This window comes from Odontesthes bonariensis, chromosome 17 (assembly GCF_027942865.1).
Source record: "Odontesthes bonariensis isolate fOdoBon6 chromosome 17, fOdoBon6.hap1, whole genome shotgun sequence".
NCBI lineage: Eukaryota > Metazoa > Chordata > Actinopteri > Atheriniformes > Atherinopsidae > Odontesthes > Odontesthes bonariensis.
Window position 1 is genome coordinate 27430413 of NC_134522.1, and position 25563 is coordinate 27455975.

The 25563-nt window shown below is 41.3% G+C and overlaps 1 protein-coding gene across 1 annotated transcript in view; it reads left to right on the forward strand.

Moving 5' to 3' along the window:
* The window catches only part of brf1a (BRF1 general transcription factor IIIB subunit a), a 121090-nt gene that overhangs the window by 51400 nt on the left and 44127 nt on the right, over positions 1 to 25563 (forward strand). The window contains exons 13-16 of the mRNA XM_075447706.1: positions 13005 to 13066; positions 15153 to 15234; positions 15453 to 15508; positions 18595 to 18860. Of these exons, the coding sequence (XP_075303821.1) occupies positions 13005 to 13066; positions 15153 to 15234; positions 15453 to 15508; positions 18595 to 18860 (466 nt within the window). The remainder of the gene's footprint in view (positions 1 to 13004; positions 13067 to 15152; positions 15235 to 15452; positions 15509 to 18594; positions 18861 to 25563) is intronic.

Below are 25563 nucleotides of genomic sequence, written 5' to 3' on the forward strand. Positions count from 1 at the left end.
CCTGCTGAATAAATATTTAATTCTATCAACAACAGTTTGAAATCTGTGGCCATATTGAATTGTTGGAAAAAACAAAAGCAAATTCCTAATCTAATATTGGCTCATTATTAATTCATGCAGATAATCCATTTACAGCCTCTTATTACCTCATTGTATTTATTTTCCTTCTGCTGCTGGGACAGCTGCGCAGGCCTGGGGCGTTACAGTAGAGTCTGACAGACGTATGGTTGGATGGACAGGACCTCTCCGAGGAGTAGAGCGACATCACTGGGAGGTAGATAGACGGGTGATGACTGATACTCAGCAGAAACTTCAGAGAAGGATGAACAACAGTCTGTTTGTTTCGGGCAGATGCTTTTGTCCTTGGATGGCCTATCAAACGCTTTCAGTGAGTCGGTAAAAGCTCAGCTGCAACAGTGTGGTGTGGAATATGAAATCAGGCTCTGTGTGTGCGAGCTGCAGCAGTTAGGTGTCACTCGCTCTGGTGAGATGGTTGTTGTGGTCCGTCACAGCAGTCAGCGGTGATTGGAGATGATGTGCGTCTTCTGGCCTGAGGAGGCGAAGGGAAGCCGTCTCGTCTGGCGCCACCAGCCTGACGGGAGATGACAGCTACCGTTTAGCAGGCGGGCAAATGCAGGAAATCGTTCCCCTCTGGCTACCGCGTCACAGCAGAGCAGATTTGACTCTCTCACCCTTGTTCATCTCTTATCCTCTTTTCAGACTGGTGTTCTTAACCAGGGTTTTACTCGGGTCAGTCTCCACTGGAATATAAGAGTAGTACTTTTATTTAACATAATTCCTACTACAAATTTAACATGGTGAACAGAAAAATGCTTAAACGGCTTGTGTTACTTTGAGCTGTTGGGATGGATTTTAAACAACAAATATAAGCTGTGCATTCAAATAACGACTCAAACCCAGCCATTTGTTTGTTTCTACCTGATGTTCCCCAGTTATATCTATTGATGATGCTAACTTTCCACTTTACATAGCAGGGAAACGCAGAGGGTCTCAAAACAGTCTGTTTAGATGTGGTCGAAAACATTTGCCATCAGGAATAACCATTTTGCTAACTTTAATAGGGATCTCTATTTTGCTGACCTAATCATCTGCATGTTATTTGTCCCAAGCCAGTTTGTTTATGCATGTTAGGCTGCGGATAGCTTTCTGTTTAGTGTGTGTTTTATGGACACCTCTTAGCTAAGCAGATATCCAGCATACAAAAATACTTTTTCTTCGTCATTAGTTTTTAATCTCTGTAATGAGTGCTGAGATGTGGGACTCGTGCCTTCCAGGTAATTTTGGAGGTGAAGCACTTTCTCCAAGGTGACAATGAATAATTTTCATTACAACAACTAATGTGTTCTTACGTCCTCACCCCTTCCATGCTTTCATCCGGATTTTATGCACACTGAGGAGGCAAAGTGTGGAAAAAGAGAGATGGTCTCTGGAGAAGCTCGAAGCAGGTGTTTCCTTTTGCGGAAGCCTTTTAGTCCTGCGCCTCCTTATGCGGCTCACAGCTAAGGAAGTTGCAGCTCCTGTCTCCTCACATCTCTTCCTTGCATCCCTCTCTCATATCCTTTCCGAGAGGGGCCAAAACAGGAGGTAAGGGAGAGTAAATCCTCATTCACAAGAAGATATTTTAAGCCCGATTTTCACTGTTGCAGACAAATGTTGGAGGTTGCAGATGAATGGTCCAAATAGGCAGTTTAATCAGTGGTCAGGATCACTTGCCTGAACAATGTGATTTGTACAGCTTGATGAAACTTCCCAATCTCAAACTGAATATGTATTGCGTTTGATATTTTTAAGAAGATTTTAAAGACAGAGATTCGTTGTCACACGAGCACAGTAGCACTTCAAAAACTCACCATCACAAGAAAAATGTGAACGATACAGAAAATCCTGCTGAAAATCTTGTAATTTGGCCATACTTTGCCATCAATCGGGTCGACTCTTTGCAGCAGAAGTTTTCCTCCTCAGTCAACAACAGATAATGAGCTCAGGGTCACCAACACTTCTCTGAGTACGCCATCCTTCAGGACGTCCTGTTGTCGTTGTGCCTCTGTCTTCACTCCAACTCACTGCCATTCTCCGTTTGATTATGCGTATCATCTGTGGACACCAGTTCAAATAAATATTCCCAACCATTAAACAAGCCTTACACAAGACCCAGCAAAACAGGACTGGTCTGCACAGATGAATGTGCCGAGTAGAATGTGTTTGTAGTCAGACAAACACGTTTTCTATTCCTGGATGGAGATTTCTCCTGCAGTTAAGAAAGGCTCCATTCCAGTCAGAGAATTTCTGTGCTTGCTTTCATTTGGACTTAAAAAATGTTGTGAAAGTTTTATATAAAAGTCACATGTATTGAAACGCTGTGGGGAGATAAGAAGCTTAAAGTTGAGATGACCCAAAAAGGCACAGTATTCTGCAAGTAAGCTCTCCTTATAGCTGCGACATTTCACTGACCCTGTGAAGAAAATGAAAGTTTCGCCAGGGTCCTCGTATGACTGGAGACAGTAAAACTTTGTTCTTTAAGGTTCCTTTAAAAAAAAGACTGAGACACTTTTTTTTTTTTTTTTTTCAACATAATGAAAAAGCATCTGGAACGATCCTCCAAATGCTACGAGCCATTTCTCTGGACACTTGATCCCCTCGCCAAGGTTGAATTGGATGAAATTTCTTCCGATGATGACGTCTTGATAGCAGCAGACTTCCGCACACTTTGGTCAATTCAAATTACATTTATGGTAAAGTCTTCAAAGTCCAATTAAAGAAGAGCCGAGCAGCAGGGAAAGTTTCTGCTGTCAAGATAAATCAAAGGTGATGTCATAAAGTTGTCGAGGTGAGAGGCAGACGAGGCGGTTCTCCTCTTCAAAGCCGCAGTAGGAGAGGAGCAGGCTGGCGCTGTTTGTGTTGCCGTCTCCCGCAGTCAGATCACACTTGATCAAATTTCTATTGTTGCCTCATGATCTATGGTTGCATCATGACATTTATAGATAACTTCAAAGTTTGAGAATTTAAAACCAAACTATATGACAGTGGTAGAGATTGCAAGACAAGTTTGTCCTATAGAACTACATTCCAGATCTCCATCATTAGCTCATTGCTGGAATCCTTTTTAAACGTCCCAAAATTGATGATGAGTGCACAAAAGTGGAGGTGTTCTGCTCTCCTCAGGTTCTTAGATCCATACAGAGTTAGTAAATCTTTTCAAAGAGATGGACATGCAGGTGAGGGACACAGAACTGATCGTCTGTGTGGCAGAAAGCAACATTTAGCTTGAAATTCCTGCGGCAGCAGCAGTTTGACATTTCAAGCATTTGATTCGAATGCATAACAATGCACACATTAAACTGTTCTCAATTTCTGACTACATTCTCTGGATTCTTTCGCTGTTCTGCTGAGGCAGCTGCAGTGGGCCAAAGAGTGCGTCCTCCTCATCCATCAAAGAGTCATTGAGCTCATTTCGTGACGTTCTTATGCTGCACACTCACTCAGTGCTGATGGTTTATTCATCCTACTCTTGTGACATAAAATGACAGACTGTTTTAGAAAATAGGGAAGCAGGACGACTTGACATCTCTTTGATCAAAGACATTAAAAATATGGAAAACATGACTCGCACTGTCAAAACCTTCGGCCCAAACATCTGTGTAGTTTATATGAGGAGACACATAAACCAGGTTCCTGGTTTGGGTTCAAATAACCTCCTTTTTTTAGTTTATTTTTTTTTTGTATCACTATAAAAACTAATAAAACGGTTTTCTGTATTGCAGTTGGGATGTACTAGGAATCTGCAAAAGCCCCCTGTCAACAAAGCTTAGCTAAAGCAGCAATCGCAGAGAGACCATTCAGGTTGTGGGAAGCACTTTCCTGCACTTGTTATAAAGACTGTCCCCTTTTTAAAGGAAAATTTCTTAAAGCGCGCTTTGTTTGACATGAAAAATAAAAAATAAAAACCAATTTGGCCTGAAGGTTTGGAAGTTCTTCCAGCTCAAAGAGTGTTAAATTTTTTCCAGTTGACCCCGTACTTGCTCAGTTTGCTAAATTTGCAATTGGCAACAACAAACCCACCCACAGGGAGAAAACTTTCAATTTTCTGTTACCTGTCTGTGTGTCCTTATGAATCTTTTTTTCCCTTTACACCCTCTCTCTACACACAGACACACATGCATACAAACACTCCATTATTTAGGTCATTTTGGGGGAAATTTTACGATCTTCAGCCAGCCGTGCACTGTGCAGACTTCAGTCATTCAATAAAAAAATCCAAAATGAATTCTTCGGTGTGCAGCAGGAATGAAATGTCATGCTTGGACCACAGTTGCAGAAGCTTTTCTAAATGATCTCACATTGACATTTCCTGCTGAGTAAATCCACATAATTGTAAGTCTACAACAGTAGCCCATGGAGAAGTACATTTTATTTGGCACTTGAGAACTTTCTCATTTAGAAAGTAACGCAGCTGCTAACTTACCAGAAGAGCATTGTACAACTGGTCAGAGGTTATGTGTAATGAAGAAGTGACATTTAGTGGGAAGTTGTGAGTAATTGCATTTGGAGCAGATCTGAATTCTCATCTTTTTATAAAGTGGGATGTTGGGTTCTTGATATTTTCACGACATCGTTACGGTTTACTAAATTAGCTTTTTTCATAAATTTGTTTCCGCACATTGCGTGTCGCTACATAATATGATTTTGATAAAATTCCATCTGCAGCTACCATTTCCAAGCCCATTGTTTGTAAAAACGTTTACCAGCTATTCACAAATATATTTTTGTGTAAATGTTTTGGGAACTTTTGCTGCTTTTCTTGGTCAGCAGGCAGGAGTATGAAAGTTTCAGTGAAGAGAAAACAATTCACCCAGTGGACCAGTGCGGATCACTGATGTGTTTGTAAGTTCCTTAACAAGAATAGAGATTTGTGGCATACAGAAAGGCACATTGGGGAAAGAAAAGAATTTTCTGTTGGTTTTGGACTTTTTGGGGGGATTTTATGGGGAATTTGAAAAATGTAGAATCTCACCTCACCATGCTTTGTTAAAGGTTACACATACATTTGTTAGGATAGCTGTCAAATATAATCAAGTGGGCTACATTGTAGTTTCAAGGCTCATGTTGTCCCTCAGCAATATGTTTATAGCTCCCCACTTCCCATTCTGTGAGCCAAGGGAAGGAGGAGTGAGAGAGAAGCAGGTGGTGGAGTGGGCGTACTTTCAGTCAGGGCTTCTCCAAGGTTGGGGAGGTCACGTTATAATGGGCTCGCTCGGCCGGCCCGTGTCAGCAAGAATCTCTCTCTCTCTATTTATTGCCTTGGTTTGCTGGTTATTTCTCCGGGGCAGAGCCGGCACAGAGCCTTATTACCGCATACTACTGCAAGGAAGGACTTGAACACCAGGAGCTGTTTTTTGTTTCCAATTTGATGCACTTAGTTGTTTAGCACAGAGGTGTTAGAGCCTGCAAGCAACACAAGAGGTTAAATTCCTGGTTTGTTAAGAAGTGATTGTTGCAGTGTTCTGATTGCAAATGAAACCTGTCAAGTAAAGAAATTGCTTGTTAGTTCTTCACCACTGGACTCAGATTAATAAACCTTCAAAACCTTTTAGAATAAATGTGATTGACAATATCTTAAATACTCCACTGATCATTAGTCTATTATCTACAATCTGGGCATCCATGTGTAGCCAAAATAAGTTATTAGTGGGGCGGTTTGCCCTTTTCAGTTGATGGAACACCAACCAAGCCACTGCATTCTTGTCTGTCTGTAGGGGTTTCACAGCGGTGCTATGGGAAGCTACACAAGCATATAACTGGACTCAATGAAGTGGTACATATTGAATTGTAAAGAAAATGGGGTCCCAGCACCAAGCCTTGGAGCATCCCTGTGGAGAGGTGATAGGGTGTGTATGCTTGTCCTTGCCATGACAAATTGACATGGGACTGAGCTGCATCTCTTGCTGCCTTTATGCCTTTTGTCATAGATGCTCTCAGATGAATGAGCCTGGATCTTCTGATTGCTTGGTCAGAAACTCAGGAGAAGGAGAGGGACCTCTGGACCCCTGAGTTGGCTAAACCAGATTTAGTTGAATGAGTAGCTCCCAGCCAAGGGATGCCCATGGCATTTTAAAATTAGGCTTCTTTGCTCGAGAGCTGCCTCAGCTAGCTTCAGAGTTCCTGGCTTGTTGACCTCTCAGCTAGCTCTTAGCTAAGCAAGTCTGAAACTCTATTGCCACGGGAACCCAAGTGCTCAGCTAGGAAATCAAAAGTCAACTAAATTAGCAGCCAAACAGGCCGGACCTCCGAGCAGAGTGCTTTGACAGGAACTCTTAAGCAAGCCGAGTTAGCACGTTGGCGACTTCATGGACGGATCCAAGCAAAGCAAAGCAAACGCAACATAACAAAATAGCCAATCAGTTATCAAGGTTAACTATTTTTTCCTTTTATTTTTTAAACTCTATTTATCAAATAAATTAAATCGTGTTGTGCTGGGCAGTAAACCAAAGTTCTTAAGTGCCACATCTTAGGCCTGAAACAGCCCTGGAGCACCCAGAGGCACATAGTTTTTAAGGTTCACAAACTTCTCTAGTGTATCTTTAAGTTGCACTGTACTTAGAGCATGTGCGATATCAACGCTTAAGGAAAACATCTCCAATTCAATGTCATATTGTGCCTGCAGTTATCAATACAACAGGAACCACATGTCTAATCAGTCTGGTCAGAAATCCTTTAGATTATAGACTGAGGGACTCTCTTTAGAGCTCAACTTGGGCATTTAATCTATATTTAATTTTTTTGTTTTTTGGAAAAGAGGAAGGAGATGTAGGGGAGCTGGAGGAGTGATGCAGGGAGGTGTGGAGGAGTTTTCATTTAGCCACTGTTCATTTCTGTTCCTGGTCTCCTCTTGTCATTTCTGTCTTTCCGCATCAGATCAGGCAGCAAAGAAAGAGGTAGAAAGGGATCACTAAACTCCTTCAGCCTAATTTTTCATTTTTCTCGATTAGCTTTGCTCTTTAAGTGTCTCAAATTGTCAAAACGTTTTTCTGTTTATAACCTCTTGACTCTTTCCACAATGCCTCCTTGGTCTTTTCTGTTCACTCGTTCCTCCTCGCCTTCCCTTTTGTTGGCTTTCTCCATCAGTGGCTTCCATGCTTGAAGAATACCGTTCTATGTCTTCAGGGTGATGCCCGCAGCATTGTGAAAATTGCTGCAACTGGTTGAGTAAAGCCTCGTTTCCACTATGCAGTCCGGTACGGGTCGGTTCAGAACGATTTTCTTATTTCAGTGTTTCCACTACCATGAAAGCGTACCGGTCCCATGGAACCCGTTACCATTTTCGTAACCCTTCTGCTTTGGGTACCTAGCACACAGGACCAGTTCCAGGCTCTGCCCTCCGTTGTTGGTGAGGAGGCTGTGCAGCGGGAGCTCGATGGCGCTGTGCGAAACGAAAAAAGTTTTCCAGCTGATTCCTGCGAAAATGGCAGAGTGGTTTCAACCGGACCGCGAGCCAGTGTCGCATTAAGCTGAAGAAGTTTGGAGGTGGATCGAGATTATGGTTAAGTTATTTGTTATTGCTGTTATTTGCTATTTACGCTTCGGCATGCACTCCGGCCACCCATGAGGGTCTCCTTTGTACAGTGGGAACGCAAGCTGACCCCAAAGCGACCCCACCCGTACTGTACCATTCTGAACCGACTCGTACCGGGCTGCATAGTGGAAACGAGGCTTAAGAAATGTAGGGCGGAGAGCTAAAGAAATGTTGGAAAGCTGAAGATAACAAGGTGACGCAGATACTCCGTACTTTGAAGTCTGAAAGTGTTTGATTTATTCAGAGAACCAGCTTGACACCAAGTACAGCTGCCTCTTTGCCGTTTATTTGCTGTTCAGCAGAGTAGGGATGACTTCAGCCATTCTCCAACTTAAACTTTTAGGCATATTATACACAGTGTATGCACATATATGTATGTCATATATCAATTGCAGCAAGAGTTGAGAAATTACAAACACAGTTGCTTTTGTTCTTTTCTGGGGTTTGAAGACTTGAATAAATACAAAACTACAGCAGCCTTATCCTTTGATGTCTTTTTGCTGGTTCTCTTTTTCACCCCATCTTCCCCCTCCCCTCTCTGTCTTTTAAATCTCTTCCCCTCTCCCTCTCTCACCTCTTTCTGCTTCACCTGTTAGCGTTCACTCCCACAGGGCACATTTTCTGTTTCTTTGTGTGCTTTGGTATTAGCGAGCCTCTGTGGTGAAGCATCTCATTCTGCTGACTGCATCAGACGGGCACGCCGCCGCCGCCCGGGACACAGCGACATGTTGGAGGCGGCCGTACAGGGAGGGTATTATTGGGTATTTCAGAAGCAGTAGGAGAGTGGCTGAGGGCTAAGTGTGGGGTCAGGTTACCTGTCTGTGAAGAGTAGCAGAGAACAGGGAGATTGAGTTAACACCTCGCACATGGCTCAGACTGCTGCTGGCCTGCCCCCCCTCAGGTGCTGTTTACACATACCCGGGTATTTTGATAAACACATATTTTCTAACCTTTGTTTGCAAAAATAACTAGGTGCACACAGCCCCGTTTTTAAAAAAAAAACACGTCTATATTGATCAGCATAAAAACGCTATCAAGAGCTGTTAAATTACGCCAAGCCTGACGGTGGCAGTGTTAGAACAATGAGAATTCCACACAAGCCAATCAGAAGCCTTATAGAGAACCGCTGACAGGAAGAACTTCGAAAAAATGTATTTCGTTGTTCCTATGTTTCCCAAACGTATTATGTGAGGTACTGGAACAGTTCTTCACACAGCAGTGATTTCCAGGCATGTTCTTGCAATTCCGCACTGTTTAAACTTACTGATTTAAAAAAAACACACGCGTGCACTGTTAATGAACGGAGAGAATGGCGTTTTCTCGCTAGCATTCTGCCAACATGGCAGATAGGGGCAGGGCTCTGTACTATGACGACAACTCCTCATTCTCAATTGCCCAAAACTCCGTTTTTGTCTCTTTCAACCAGTTAATACACAAACGCTAAACGGAGTTTTAAAAAAATCTCCACTTTTGCCGGAGTTTTTTTTATGCCTCGTTTTCGGAGGAAAAAACTCCGTTTGTGTATAAACGAAAGGCACAAACGAAGGGAAAGGTCTTCGTTTATCAAAATGCCCGGGTATGTGTAAACAGCACCTTAGTTTCCTACTCGATTTATTTTCAGAGTTGCTGTATTCTTGAAAAGAAATTGAATTTGGCAATTTCTCAGACATATGTGTCTCCTCTGTGACACCAGCAAAGCAAGTTTAATGGTGTAAAACATCTTGTTTAAGATCTGTTAAATGTAATTCTGTATACCAAAATTACATGAGTCCTTTTTAAAAAGAAAAATAATAATAATAAAAAAAACAATTCAATTATTGTTGGATGTTAGCATTAAGGTAGCTTGACAGTTGGAACCTGAACAAAAGACCAATTCCAGCCATCATGTTGCAAGTAAGCTGTGAGAAGATGATGAGATCTTCCTCTCTCCGTCATAGGGTTTCAGTCATATGACCGATAAAAGCTGCAAATAGTTGGATTTCAGAAGAGAATTCTTGGTATTTTTGCATGAATGGTAGCTGATTATCTGTCAGATAATTATTAGTTCTAGCGGTACACGAGCGTTGTGGGACACAAATACAGTATGTGAATCAATCCTTCCTGGTCACGTGCCTCAAGTGGTAGTTCTGGTCTAATTTACTGTGGAACTATACTAGTGTTTATATATAGCGTTTATTTGTCATATACATGTAAATGTACGGTCTATAATGGTAAGAAATAGAAATATTTTGGCTTAGTTCTGTCTCGGACCATAAACAATAAATCAGTGGTGCATGAAAGAATGAAAATTGAAGAAGTACAGTTTAAAAAAAAGAAAAGAAATGAAAGGACCCAAATATTTAAAAAAAAAAAAAAAAACCTTCCCTAAAGTTAACCTAATGAGGTTTGATCGCTTAAGTACCAAATACAAATGACACAGCCTCTTAATGCCATTTCATTAAGTTTTTCTTTTTGTTTAAAAAAGTTAAAATGATGTTTTGCATTAACGTTACACTAATCTGGTCCAAAAAATGCTGCAGAAGATCCGTACTTTTGGGCAAATGCACACAGATGCTGAAAATGACATGTGCCGGATGATGATCAGATTTATAAATCCATGCACAGCTTCAGACTGTGTTCCATTTGTTAATCAAGAATGTGGACACATCAATCAAGACACCCACATCCAACCGAGCCAGACGACAGATTAAAGCAGATTGTTAGAAAACATGACCTAAAATGATTGAATCTCCTTTCTGTAATGCTGATATTCCATGTTTTGCCTTGTTTTGTTCAAGCCTAACTGTTTTTGTCCAGGACTCGGAATGAGGGTTTTAGCTAAAACAACCAAATTTTCCCTACATTTGACTCCATCACCTCTCACATATGACCTCAGATAACCTTGGACTAAAAGTTGATTGTGGAATCTTATAAAAGCAGAAGTTTTGGCAGTTTGATGGTCTAAAGCATCCAGATGTGTGTTACCACAATGCCTAGGAGGAAACACATCAGCAATGATCTTAGACCTTATAAATCTGGGAAGGGTTATAAGGCTGTTTCAAAACTATTCGGATTCCATCATTTTACAGGGAGAAAGATTAATTACAAGTGGAAAACATTCAAAACAGCTGTTAATCTTCCCAGGAATGGACGTCCCGGCAAGTTCTCCCCAAGGTCTGAATGTGCAATGCTCAGAGAAACTGCAAAAAAAACCCAAGAGCTACATCTCAGACTCTATAGGCCTCGGTTAGCATGTTAAATGTTAAAGTTCACGGCAGTACAATTAGAAGGTTGCTAGGAGAAAGCCTCTTCTTTCTAAAAAAGAACATGGCAGCACAGCTTTGATTTGCAAAGTATCACCTGAACAAACCGCAAGACTTTTGGAACAAGTTTTTGCTATAATCCGATGATGTAATACTCTTCTTCCAGTTCAGAGTTCAGAAGGCTTAACTCATTTTGACCTCTGTAATGGGGAGATAATCTCATTAAAAGTGACTGATGCAGCTTAACCTGACCACTGTGAGTTGAATACAAATTCATCGTTGGCTTATTTAACTAATACGGTTGTGATGCGTTCAGGGTGCACGTCGCACGTAAAACCCGCCTGTATCTAGCACTAGAAGCTGATTGGTGGCTCTCCTCTTCTGTCGATTTAATAAATCTCACAAGATCCAGCTACGTGGAGAGAGACGCTTAAACTTGAGCTCATGTTAAATTTGTCAGACAATCGAGAAAAGAGGCTTTCATGCAGACTCTTTGAGTCTGTGCAAAGGGTGACATCTTTGGTTTACAGCAACACATTTGTTCTGCATGTTTTGTTTGGCATCTCTGTGGCACCAGGATCTTCGTGCTGAGAATGTCATCCCCAACCTTCCCGTTTTCTGTCTGCTATCAAAGTTATCATTAAAAGGCCAAAAATAAAGACAAACGTCCAATGTGATTATGTCCTGTTGTCTCATATTTCAACTTTTCCTTCCTTATTTGTTCAGCTCGAGTAAGATTATGAACCTGAGGTCGGCACATTCTTCTGTACGTTCAAGAACAATTTAATGGGTTGGATCAAATTAGCACATGTAGATTTATCAAAGCACTCGCTGAATAATAACTCTGTAATTGCTCCCTCCCCTCTCCTCTCTCTGGGGTTGGACTGGTGTTATCAGCTCTTTGTCTCGCTGCCTCTCTGCCTCCTGGAGCATCGGATCTCTCCCAGGGCTTGTCTCTGTCTTATCTCATCCTCACACTTCACGGAGAGGAAGTTCTTAGAGGGCTGTGCCCGGAAGATAGCGACTGACCTATCTCTTCCCTCTGCAGTGGTTTCTTTTTTAAGGAGGCTGCAATCTACTAACTTAACTCAAATGACTGACTAGATTAATCCCCCCCACCCCCAGCCTCTTCAGTTGTGCAGCGAACGCACCATTTACTGTCTGAGGATTGGTGTATTCCTCTTCCTCAGCTCTTCCCTGTCTGTCTTTGCACCTGTTTCCCCTTAATGAAGCAGGAAAGCTGCCTGTCGACTCAGGTGGCTCTTCTTTGAAGCTGCTGCCCTGTTGGGAGTTTGAACTTCAGGAAGCAGGCCCCCCCTATGAAAATGTCAAAAGCAGAACTGACTGAAGTTAAATTACTTCCCTAAACCTTATGCCTGCCACCCGTTTAAAACATTTCTTACCATCTTTGCGGCTTTGATTGACTGTTTGATGTCTGCGGGCTGCCAGAGAACAGTTGCACTTTGTTTCAAAACAGCTAATCAAGGTGGAGAATCTTCTGGAGTGAAAGCTGTTGAATTTTCCATTGATGGTTTTTCCTCAACTGTCGAAACCATCGCACGCTCCCTCGTCATGAAAAGCAGAAAAAAAATCCTTTGTTTCTCTTATCAAAGTCGATCACATTTCCTTTGAACATTTCTCTTCCAAAATTGAACTGTGTGCACACCTGGAGGTTGGAAAGGCAATTTTCTTTTATCATCCCTTTTAAAATGTCTGTTGTTTCACTTTGGCAATCAGCGCCATCTCGGAGAAACGCAGGTAGAAGCGGGAGCGCGTCGCGGCCATCACACGAGAAATGCAAAGTGCTGTTTCAGCATGTCCCCATCTCAACACAAGTGCCGCAATCTAGAAAGTGAATTGGAATTGATAATGTGTGTCGAGGTTGATCCGCTTAAATATGAGTTAATCTTATTAAGGTCTTATCAGAAGTCACAGTGTGTTTTTATTTGCTGATTAACCCCTGGTGGAAGTTGGATGTTTCACTGTTTCCACGAGGAGGAGATTAATGGATGTTGGAGATGTGTGTGTGTGTGTGTGTGTGTGTGTATGTTTTGTTTTGGACAAGCTGATGTTTCCTGTCTCACCCTCCTGGGACGGGAATGAGGCAGGGAAAATGTGCATTACAGCAGATTCTGTGAGCGTGTCCGTTCTGGTTGTTGTCTCCATGACAGATGGCGCTGCTGACAGCGGGGAGCTGGACCTGAGTGGAATAGATGACAGCGAGATCGAGCTGGTACGTCGAGCTTCAGTCAATACGAAACCAATACAGACACAAAATTACATACAGTTTTTTTAAAAAACATAATTAAAATGTCTTGATAATGAGCTAATTCTAATTTTTAAAGGCGGCTGCTAGATTCCCGTTTGATGGTATACTGCCACTGTTTGTTCAGTATTTTCATGCTGTGAGGATGGAACAAAAGCTTGAATCCAAGTTTTTGGCTGTTTTTTGGGGGGCTTTTTCTGTCATATTCTTCCATATTTTGACCTTTCACTTGTGGTAAGATTGTACTCATGAGGTTGATGTATGAGAACATGAACACATTGCTAAAGAGAAGTTTTATTCAAACTCTCACATGGAAGCATATATCATAGTGTGCTGGCCAGTATTCTGTTTCAGCTTTGACCTGTTGCACTTTCAATATCCTGCACATGGATTATTTCATTCTGACATTTAAAGTGTTCTCTCTTCCAGTTTTACTTCCAGTGAAAGTGCTTTAGATAATCAGATTGTTTCCAGATATCTTACAATCGTATTGTAACTGATAAAGGTGGACTGAGCAACAACCCCTGGAAAACAGTTTTATTTAACAGCTGAACTTTAAGGATTATATTATTGGTAGTTTTTTTTGGCAATTCTAAAACCAATACCTGCCCATGTTTAAAAATGAGTAAAAATGAATATGTAGTTAAGAGTGCTTGCAGAGCTTCATAAACTGTTGCACCTGGTTTATTGGCAGGAAACATGACCCCCGACTAGAGAGCTGAGATTATAATGATTTATAAAACTCTATAAGAAGACAATTTCACAGGAATTGTGGCAAAAGGCATTGGTTGTTCCCAGTCACCTGTGTCTAACATGTGGAGCAAGTACAAACAAAATGGGAAGGTTGGAAAAGGGAAACATGCAGGTCAGTCAAAGAAGCGGTCGTGCCTAAAAATAGAAAATGCACAACAAAACAAATGCGCAGAAACAGGAGTCAATATTTGTGATCCAACTGTGAGAAACCATTTGATTGAAATGGGATTTGCATCCAGAAAAGCCAAATGTAAACAGTAACAAACACCTCGATGTAAGAAAACAAGGTTACTGTGGGCCAAAGAGTCGTCCGTTCATGGACTGTGGATGGTTGGATGAAGGAGACTTTCAGTGATGAATCTGCATTGGACAGGGAGATGGTGCTGGAACTTTAGTTTGGTGCAGGTCAAATAAAACGTATAAAGATGACTGACTGAAGAAAACAAACTCATTTCCACAGTCACTGATGAGATAGGGTTGATACTGGGTAAAGCACCAGGGGAGGTGGCAGGCATTACCTCTACATTCAATTGGTCATTCCACGAGTCAAAAGGAAGTTCGTTGATGCCGAGGTCATTTTTACTGGATGGTAATGCATCTTCCAACCGAGCAAAGGGCACGCAAGCTGTTCTTCGGCAAAGATGCATCATCACAATGACAACAGTCTGGATTTCAATTTAGTTGGAAAAAGATGGTTTGTGATGAGACTCCACCCTGCAAAGCTAATTTGTCAGCTGCAATAGAAGGAAGTTGAAACGCGGCTGATGAAGAATATATTTGTCATTAGTGGTGTCAATGGCTCAAAGTGTCAGAAAAGTCAGAGGAGCTGCAACAAAATACTGACTTTTTTCCAGAATTTATTCTACTAATTGATGTGAAAAAAAGGTCCAAAAATTAGAATAGTTTTTTTTACAAAGCCAAATAGGATTGAACATTTTTCATCAGTCGGCATTCCATAAATGTTGCCAGGTGCTGTGTAATATTAAGACCCATGTTATGAAAAGTTAATTTGGTCTCGCTGCATATTTCTTGCTCTAAACATTCTTTTGTGTTGGCCTCGGTGTTCTCGGTTTTCAAGACCTCAGCCATCTTCAGCACTTATCCATCGACTCGGAATTCATTGGTTTAGTTTGTAAAAAAAAATACTGAGTACATGACACAGGAAAATGTTTTGGTGATGTAGATTAAAAATTAATTTGACCGGAGATCAAGGAAACGTCTGTTTACCTCGGATAGAATAAAAAAAAACCTGTGATTTAGTGTTTGATTGCTGTCCTTTGCTCCGTTTGCCTCTCTGTAGTATCTGCTGAGTGACAAGGAAATCAAAATCAAGACAGCGCTCTGGATGGCAGAAAACTCAGACTACCTCAAAGAGCAGAAAGGTACTTTCAGGATGCGTTTCAAGGAAGAGTTTCACTTTATTTTGTATGCCGTGGCTGGTTCGTCCCAAGATCTGCCTCCTACTTTCAGCTCGTCCTCAGTCAAACAAAGTTAAACCTCCAACTGAACCTGTCAGCGTTCAAGTTGTGGCTGGTGGTAATTTCTGACTGTGAAGTGTTCAATTTTAATCTTTGAGTTTGTATACTTGGACTGTTTCCAGAAAAAGAAGCAAAGATAGCGAAGGAGAAGGAGCTCGGGATCTACAAAGAGAAGAAGGTAAGGCAGTCTGTCTGAGAACGGTATTTGTTTGAGTTTTGACAGAAAGACGGGGAGTGGACTGAAGTTAGGGAAATTGTTTGGCACTCTGAGACTGTTGTAAAAAGTTCAAACTTTTTAATGCACAGAACAGGTTTTTAAACTGAGAGGTTGAGTTGTTCAGTCAGTCAGAAATCAGGCAAGTGGACCTCAGCAGTTTCCCAACTGAAAAACCACCAGGTCAGTCTAATGTCCTAGGGATCGGTTCCTACCTCAGCCTGACCTGCATAAACCTGAAATCTGTTGTCATAAATCATCAAACGTCCTCCTAATCTGAAACGGAAGAATAATCTGAGACACAGGAATATTCAGAGTTAAGTTTTAGACTAGAAGAAGGCAAAGACTTGCAATGTTTGATTAAAAAAAAAAGAGAAATGTGTGTCCAAAGAAATGGACTCAAATGTTTGCTCAGTTCTTTTTGTCTTCTGTATTGCATTAACTTGACACATCTTAGATGTAAGTTGTTTGGCTCTCGCAGGCCCTCAGCTGTCATGTAGAAGAAAAGGTGCATTACATTGTTTGGTTTTTTTGTAATTTCAAAGATGTTTTCCACTTTTGGCTTCAGGCTGATATGCCAACAATCTAAGAATGAACTAGAATTACACCTCCCCCCAAGATGCTGCCCATATCTCAGACTAAAATAAAAGACTAAAATAGACTACTCACTCAAAATGGGTAAATGAATGCAAATGAGAATAAAAATCACCCTGCACAAACTCCTCAGTTCAGTTTGTGTTGCATTTTATTGCTCTTCAAGCTGCCGTTGACCTTCCAGCGCATCATTTTCTTGACATGGTGTAACCTCCAGCTAGAATAATTAAAACTGCTCATAACTACACACCTATTAAAAAAAACAACAACCAAGAGCTGTAGATCTACTTGTTTAACTATAGATAATGTTCAGTTAATACATGTTAGGGGGAAAAAACTGAATAAAAATGTGATGTCGTGAAAAAGTAAATGCAACTCAAACTCTTTTTAGCGTTGATCTTCTTTGAAACCATAAAGCACACATTTGAATGAGATGAAATTGCCATTATGTATTTTTCATAATTCAAGAAGGTGGTGGAAAGAATAACACATAAGACCTCCACGTGGAGTGACCGATGGAACCTCCCTTATTTAAACCTTTGATTTGGATATTATCGGGTACCGTATGGGGGTGTTATCATGTTAAGATCTAAGGAAATGACCTTCAGGAAAAAGGTTTAGAATTGCTTTAAATCTGGCAAGGATTAGAAAAATGGACCAATTTGAATTAAAGACGATCCCATTTATTTTAAATGACTGCTAGTCTGTGCAGGCCTGGCTGCTCCAGCTCAATCAGACATATTAATACTAAAAGAAACGCATGGCAAAAATTATCCGTCTTAATATGATTGTTCAGCTTGGTGGTGAACACATGATGCACAGGGATTGCATCACTACCTCAGGGACTGAGCAGCTTGCTGCCACTGATTCAGCATTTAAGAGTGCTTGATGGCAGTGTGAGAGTATCTGTCTGAAATTTAAACTGAGGTGGACCTTTTAACTGGACACCGGTACTTAGAATGCTCACAAATTCACCAAAGAATGACACGCAAATAAAACATGGAGGCTAATGGGACGGCCTAGTAGAAACCCTAAATGGAATCCCATTTGAATGTTGTGGGGTTAATGTCCAAGACTGATTAAACTTACTTTCCTCTCAGAACATCGTAAATCTGTTGATCATTTTTGTAACAATATTGGTGATCCATTGGTTTATCTGTTGTCACCTTTTGTTGGGAAAAAGTCAACCAGTGTTCATTATTATCACAGTATAGTTGATCCCAATCTTAAAGTCTTTGACCATCCAAAACTGAAGTACTGAATTTAGTGAACCCAATTCTCAATCAGTTCTCACATTTGAGAAGCTGTAACCAGAATATTAGTCACTTTTAAGTGATGAATCAGAGAAACTAAGTTGAAAGGAACGACTACCATAGAATACCATAGAGTAAGAAAACCTGTTCAGCCATGTACAGAGAGGGAATAAACGATGTGAGACGGCTGAGCACACGCAGAGCGGGCTGTACGTCCTGTGGTTCCCTGATAATTTCCCCAACACTGGTTTTGGCTCAGTGCAGACTCTCTGTTGGACCCAACATCTGTTCACTGTGATTGGTGGTGAGCATTAGTTTGGAGGTTAAAAATCATTAGTGGTTACCATCCTGATCTGAACTGTGTTGATCTGTTCCATTGGACAGGGGTCCAGGTCAGTGTGGAATAACTGCAGCTGTGTGATGACCCCAATGTGGTGTCTTCATCAAGATAAAAAATGGTTCACACTAATTTACTGAATTTCCTCGCAATGACGTTCCTCACCCTCATTTTCACAGGCCAAAGTCCCCTCAGCTCCAAGGTCAATTTGATAGAAAGCAAAACTCTTAAAGATGATGTTGGGCCTTTTTGACATTTTGCCAAGTGAAAACCAGAGGGTGATTGATCATGACCTATTTCTGATATGGCATTCTCCCTGACATCTGGCTGCCCGATGAAGCTGCAGCTCTTCGTAAAACTAGGAACACCCCGGACTAAGGTTTCCTGGTCGACCAGCGGTCACAATTTGAAGTAAAGGATTGTTGTCAAATATATTTATAAAAATATGTAAATATAAACCACATGCATATTTCAATTTCTGAGAGGGTGATATCTATTGAAGTGCTTCACTTCCGCCCTGCACCCTTCTGTCTCACACACACACACACACACACACACACTTTTAATATGCCCACAACAGATCAAAATACAATCATGAAGGAATTTTTTTTTTTCTACACTGTCATCAACTAGATTTAGCAACTTTTTGACCTATTCAGACCCTTTTTAGCATTGTCTTTTTTCCAGGAAAAGCACATGCCTAAAAATGAAGCAAAATTTAAACTAACCCTAATAACGCTCTCCCTCTCTTTCCCTGTTTGCTTCACCGCAAGTCAAATGTAGCACCTGACCATTTGTTTTATGTTGAACATAAGTATGCTTTAGTTTGCAACAGCTGAGTTAAGATTTGGGTTTGTTTGAATCAGCCGAGAGGCCCGCCTAAAAAACGCCCCCCAATCCGAGCCAACAACGCCGAAGAGGCCATCGAGAAGATGCTGGAACAGAAGAGGATCTCCACCAAGATCAACTACGATGTGCTGAAAGATCTGAACATCAAGCCTGCTGCCAGCCCAGCCCACAAGGTGGAGTCCCCAAAGAAGGAGCCATCTGCCGCCAAGCTGACGGGTCGCAACCGCAAACCTGCCGGAGCTTCACTGAGCCTCAGCACGCCGCTCAGCACTCTGGGCAAAAGGTGAGTGGACGGCATGGTTTACACATGTGACGTAGCTCATCGCTCAGGATGTGCATTATGGGTTCCTTTACAGTAAACCAACAAACAGGTAAATCTTTCAAAATCCCATTAAAACTGCACTGATTCCCCTCTGTAAATCTCCATGATGGGATCAGGGCTCTGTAAATATGGGGGTAAAGAGGACATTTTCGTCTCCAGTTGTGTTTTTTTGCTAATAACATTTTTTATGCTGCTTACTGATTTGAAACAAATGGATGTGTTGCTGATGGTATTGCCTGTTGAAATAAGAGAAGACGAGAAAAATGTTTTCTTTAAACTGGGACAGTTTTTTTTTTTTTTTTTTTCATGCACTGCTCCTCTTCAGACTTTATTAAGTAGAATCAGTTGCATTTAAGAAGGAAACTCTAATCTCTTTGTTATTTTTTGAGAAAACTTGATGAAGAAGTGCAATATGGCAAAAATGAGTAACAGCCACGTGTGTGCTGTGTTTGGATCCACTCTGAGATGAATGAGATCGATCATGAATCAAGATGGCGCCAGTGTTTGAGGCTTGCCGTCTGACGCTCCTTCTGTTTTGTCTGCTGTATGCTTTTAACTCTATTACAAGTGTAAACGCTCTGATTGTGTATGATCGCCAAAGATTGCTGGACATTGGAGCCTCGGCTGAAAATGTGTTATCGATGAATTATATTAGAGACAAAACCCCGCCCCTGCTGTTGGGCATTCCAGCTTACCTGTGTCGTTTCTGGTCTCTACCTTTCCGACGGAAGCGAGCCCCCCACCGTGGCAAGCGCAGCGGCCGGCTTGTACGATTGAAGGCTGCTTTGGGGCAATGTTTTCCGGCCTCTTTCAAGATGCGTGGGCTGGTGCCCCGCCTTTCTTTCCCATTACGCGTATTGGATCCTGTGGGTGCCTGTCTGATACCTATTGGTGGTGTCCAAGATGGAGTATTCCAGCCCCGTTGTCCCTGTACTCCTAGGCCCTGCAGACGCAGGGTGAATCTTCGCAACCTGCGGCCTCTTTGCCGGGAATCTAGGACGGCAGCTGATGGTGTAGATCCACCGATCTCTGCCAGGATCGGTCTGATAAATGCTAGGTCGCTGGCAAACAAAACCTTCATCATTAAGGATTTATTTTCCTCTCAAGGCTTAGATTTCTTATTTATAACGGAATCATGGACAAGTGGATTGGGTGAGTCCAGTATTTTTAATGAACTTTTGCCGCAGAACTGCCGCTACTTTAATTCTCCAAGGTTGTCGGGTCGAGGAGGAGGAATAGTGACTGTTTTTAAAAGTTGTTTTACTTGTAAACAGTTGCCTCCAGCTCCGCTTAGTAGCTTTGAGCTTAGCCTATTTGAACTTGGCAGCTCCTACACTGTGCTGTGTGCGGTGGTTTATCGGCCACCAAAGTACAACAAAAATTTTATAAATGATTTTTCTGATTTCTTGGCTGATATCATGCCAAGGTATGACCGAGTTTTAATTGTTGGTGATTTTAATATTCATGTCTGTTGTCCTACTTCACCTATGGCTCAGTCGTTTCTTAATGTTATTGATTCTTTTAATCTTGTGCAGTCTGTGACTGGTGCTACGCATGAGCATGGACACACTCTTGATCTGGTTTTATCTTATGGTCTACCGGTTTTTAACTTGGTGATTGCTGACCCATTATTTTCAGACCACATGCCTGTTTTATTTGAGATAAAGCTGTCCTGTACTAAAGTTAAACCATGCGCTGCAGCTCGGTTCTGTCGTGTTCTTAACCCTTCTACTGCTGGTCAGTTTTCTTTAGTTTTTAATCAGAACTGTACCATCCCAGAGACTGTGGGAAATAAAACCGAGGATCTCAGCAACTGGTTTTATTCTACCAGTAAAGCAGCTCTGGATTCGGTGGCACCATTAAAAAGTAGACTTTCAAAATCTAAACATGAACCCTGGTTAAATGACGACACTCGGGCTGCCAGGAGGAACTGTCGCAAAGCTGAACGCAAATTGAAAAAGGACAAATTGCAGGTGTCGCTCCAAATATTGAAGGAATGCTGGCGCTGTTATCAAAGGATTGTAAAAGAAGCCAAAAGAAGGCACCTGTCGGATCTAATTGTATCAAACAGTCACAATCCTTCTGTTTTATTTAAAACTATTAACTCTGTTCTAAATGCCCCACATGGTGGTTTTGTGGAGACTTCACCCGCTGTATGTGAAAGCTTTTTACACTTTTTTGTTGAGAAAGTCACTTCTATTAGGGCCCAGATCATACCTTCTGTTCATGACCCTTCAGTTTTTGTGCCTTGCTCTGCTGTTTTCCACAGCTTTGAATGTGTGACCTTGCAATCTTTGCAAGAGGTAGTTAGTCATTTAAGGCCGACTGGTTCTCCAGATGATACTATTCCACCTCGATTATTCAATGATGTTTTTCATACTATAGGTCCTTCAGTCCTTGCTCTTGTAAATAGTAGCTTGTCCTCAGGTGTTGTTCCTGAAAATTTGAAACATGCAGTTGTCCAGCCTCTTATTAAGAAACCAGTCTTGGATCCTGCTGTCTTGGCGAACTATAGACCTATCTCTAAACTGCCTTTTGTTTCAAAAATTCTTGAGAAGGTAGTCTGTAATCAGCTAATGGCCTATCTCATTGAACATAATATTTTAGAGGTGTTTCAGTCCGGTTTTAAATCATTTCATAGCACAGAGTCAGCTCTTTTAAAAGTTTTTAATGATATATTTTTAGCAACTGATTCTGGTGACTGTGTTGTCTTGGTGTTGTTGGATCTATCAGCTGCTTTCGACACAGTTGATCACAGAATTTTACTTTCCCGTTTGGAACAGTGGGTGGGCATTGGTCATATAGCCCTAGATTGGTTTAAATCTTATTTGGCCAAACGTACTTTTTGTGTCTGTCTTGATGGCCATAGGTCCTCCTCTGCTCCACTGTCGTGTGGTGTCCCACAGGGCTCAGTTCTAGGCCCTCTTCTCTTCTTGTTATACCTCCTTCCTCTTGGTTCTGTTTTTAAGAAATATGGGATTGCTTTTCATTGTTATGCGGATGACACACAGATTTATGTACCATTTAAGAAAGCAGACTCCACCTCTCTTCGTTCTCTGTTCTTATGTCTGGAAGATTTGAAGGCCTGGATGGCTTTAAATTTCTTGAAACTTAATGAAGATAAGACAGAGGTAGTGATTTTTGGCAGTTCCAATGAAGACTCTCTGTCCGATGCTTGCTCCTTGGCTCAATATGTCAAGCCGGTTGTTACAAATTTAGGGGTCAAGATGGATGCTGGTCTTAAGCTGGAAGCTCACATCAGAGCTGTTGTAAAATCCAGCTTTTTCCACTTAAGGCAGCTAGCCAAAGTTAAACCCATTCTTCCTAGACAGCACTTTGAAACAGCAATCCATGCATTTGTGACCTCACGGCTGGATTACTGTAATGCACTATATATAGGTGTCAGTGATTCATGCATTTCCCAGCTTCAGAGGGTTCAAAATGCTGCTGCACGACTTTTAACAGGTACACGAAAATTTGACCATATTTCCCCTGTTTTAGTTTCTTTACACTGGTTGCCAGTATATTTTAGGATTCATTTTAAAATCCTTTTATTTGCTTTTAAAGCTCTTAATGGCCTTGCCCCTCCCTACCTGTCTGAGCTGCTACATTCCTACACACCCTCCCGTTCCCTCAGGTCAGCTGACCAGTTGTTTCTCAGGGTCCCGAAGACAAAGCGCAAGCTCAGAGGGGACCGTGCTTTTTCTGTGGCAGCTCCCAAGCTATGGAATAACCTTCCTTTGGACATAAGACAGGCCTCTTCACTTGTTGTTTTTAAATCCCTTCTTAAGACCCATCTTTTTTCTTTGGCTTTTGGCACAATCTGAGATGTTTGACTTTGTTTTATTGTGTTTACATTTTAATTACTTTAGTACTGCTTTTATATTTGACCCTTCTATTTTATGATTGTGTATAGCACTTTGGTCCTGTGGGTGTTTTAAAGTGCTTTATAAATAAAGTTGGTATGGTATGGTATGGTAAAAATAGATTGGAATCCCTCAAACTCTTTCATGGGACATAATGATAATCTCGGCAGAGGATACACCCTTGGTGTCCTTTAAGTTCAGAATCTCATCAAGTCTTCACAGTTGTATGAGGATATCAAATGGCTGCGAGTCAACACAGCTCTGTTGTCTCGTCCTCAGCATTGAGAGGTCCTTTTCCAAAAATGTTGTCTGTGTAAGTAATACGGGTAAATTTGAAATATGTCACTGCTCAAACCAATTTGGTTTCCATCATTAAATCAGTTGCTCTGATTGCCCTCCTCATGTTAACACCATTATCTGCCATTTCAGCAGGTAATTTACCCCTGATAAATAACACCTGAAGCACATGAATCCATATATAATTATGGTAAGGTCTGCTCAGCCCTCCCTCAGTCCTTCACACCATTCGATAATCTTCAATGCAAAGAACAGATTTTTGATTAAATGGAGATGAGATGGGTGGTGGGTGTTTGCTCAGGTCTGCTGCAGCAGCAACCATTCCTCCTCCACCACCGGGGTCAAACCTCAACGTTTTTATTTATTTATTTTTTTTCTGGCTTCACTCTGTAATGAGAGGGAGGCTCTGCCTCATCCTCACTCCTGTCACCCAAAATAATCACCTGCGACAGGAGGACAGATGTTCAGTTTGCTTCTCAATTCCTGCGGGATATTCTTTCCTTTTTTCTTTTTTTTTTTCACACAGAGATGCACCTTGTCTGCCAGGATTTGGCGCTGCCAGTTGCTTTCCCTCCTCCTTTTACGGCACACATTCACAGAACAGATCTACACTGAGCCTTTCAGACAAATTTAATGGGTTTTTTTTCGCAGCGCCAAGAAAAACTAAGGGGGGTTTCACTGTTTGGTGTGGGGGGGGGATTGATTTCCTATGGCTCAGTTTTTAAACCTTTTACAGTTAATGTTGGTTTTAGGTACCATCTTGAAGCTTTATAGGAATTCCATAGGGGCAGCTGTTTAGTGATTAGGGGGATGTAAAACCCCACAAGAGGCCCCCTCCCTTGTGCTGTGGTTATTTGGGCTCCACTCTGATAGTTGCAGTTTGCGAGAACCTTGGGTAAACCCTGTCCTGAGCTCTGCGATAACGTGCTATATTTGGTCTCAGACCCACAGAGGAGTTTGATAAGTCTGCTGTTTATTGCATTTGAGTCTCCTAAACACCAGCTTCTTTCAAGTTACATAAAATGTGTTTAAAATGAGATTTTTAACTAAATTGGTGCAACGTTTAGCTCTCTGTGGAGTGATGTGGATGGAAACAGAGATTTATGGGGGGGGGGGGAGAAAGAGAAGATTTAACCCCAAAGCCTGTGGAGTAAAAAAAAAAAAACAGCTCATGGAAACTAGAGCATCTTAAAGAGACAAATATAGAGCCAGAAATCAACATTGTGTGTTTTCACCGATGAGCTGTTGAAAGTTTATGCTGTATGTTGGGATTGTGTGTTTCTGAGCACCGTGTTTCATTGTTTGCTCTGCAACCATATAGCTGTCCACAGAAAGAAGGTTCATGGCGAAACAACAGACTGGTGAGGACAGAAAAGAAATGAAAGATGAACATAAAGAGAGGCTCTTTACCCCAGCCGATGCGACTCAAAACATTCAGTTGAACGGAAACAGAAAAGTCCTGAAAGGCAACAAAGGAAAAAAAAAAATCAAAAACCAAAAATAAACAAGCCAGCTGCCATGAAAGATGGATGAGGTTAAGAAATAAATAAAGTGAAACTGAAAAACTAAACAAAAACTTATAACTAATAACGGCCCCTCTTCATGGAGAAAAACAACAATTATGACACATTAGAGGGGGGGTCGGAGGTTAAGCGTCAGAATGGTGGAGTTGGATGTCATACACAGTTAGTCCACCTGAGGTTGAGGTGTTTCATTCATCCTAAAAACAATGAGCGGGGATAGTGAGAAACTCCAAGAATAACTTGAAAACATGGCTTTGTGAATGGCCCGAACACACTGATGGACAAACTCCATCTTTCAAGTCTTGATTATTTGTAAAGAGTTGCTGCGGGTTGGCTTCTAGACTTACAGTGGCTGTAGAAAAACAGGAGCTGTGGAAGCAAACAATAACTGAAAATCCCACAGCATCACCATGAACAGTACAAGGCAAACTATGTCAAGATCAAGTGGAACCAGAAAGTGGAACGTCTCTGAAATAGCAGTGGGACTGTTCAAGACTGTTGAAGCTGAGAGCTGCTGCTGGTTGCTTGTATTGAGAGTTTCAGAAGTTGAAATTGATTTCATGGGACCTCCTAAGAATCGTTAGCCAATGACAAATTGTTAGCTCACAAACACGTGATCTTAAATCAAGGTTATCTAAACATGGTATTTACGATGTTTGGTCGAGACTGGTCATTTCAAAGACATCAGCAAGCTATTTACAGGCTAAAATTACTGTAATATGTATTTGTTATAATATAACATATTTAGTTTTATAGAGTTCGATTCTATAGAACCACGTCCTCTGAATGTATTTGGTCTTTTTTTTTTTGTATCTTGAGATTTTCTACAGAGCTTTTTTTTGTGAAAACACTGATTTTGTTCTATTTTTTCATGTATTTACAGTCCAAACTTGTTAAGTGGCATGTTTAGTTCAAAATGGATGAAATGTGTTGGGAGGTATGTTTGGGAAAATTTTAAACTGGTGAAAAAATGTGTAA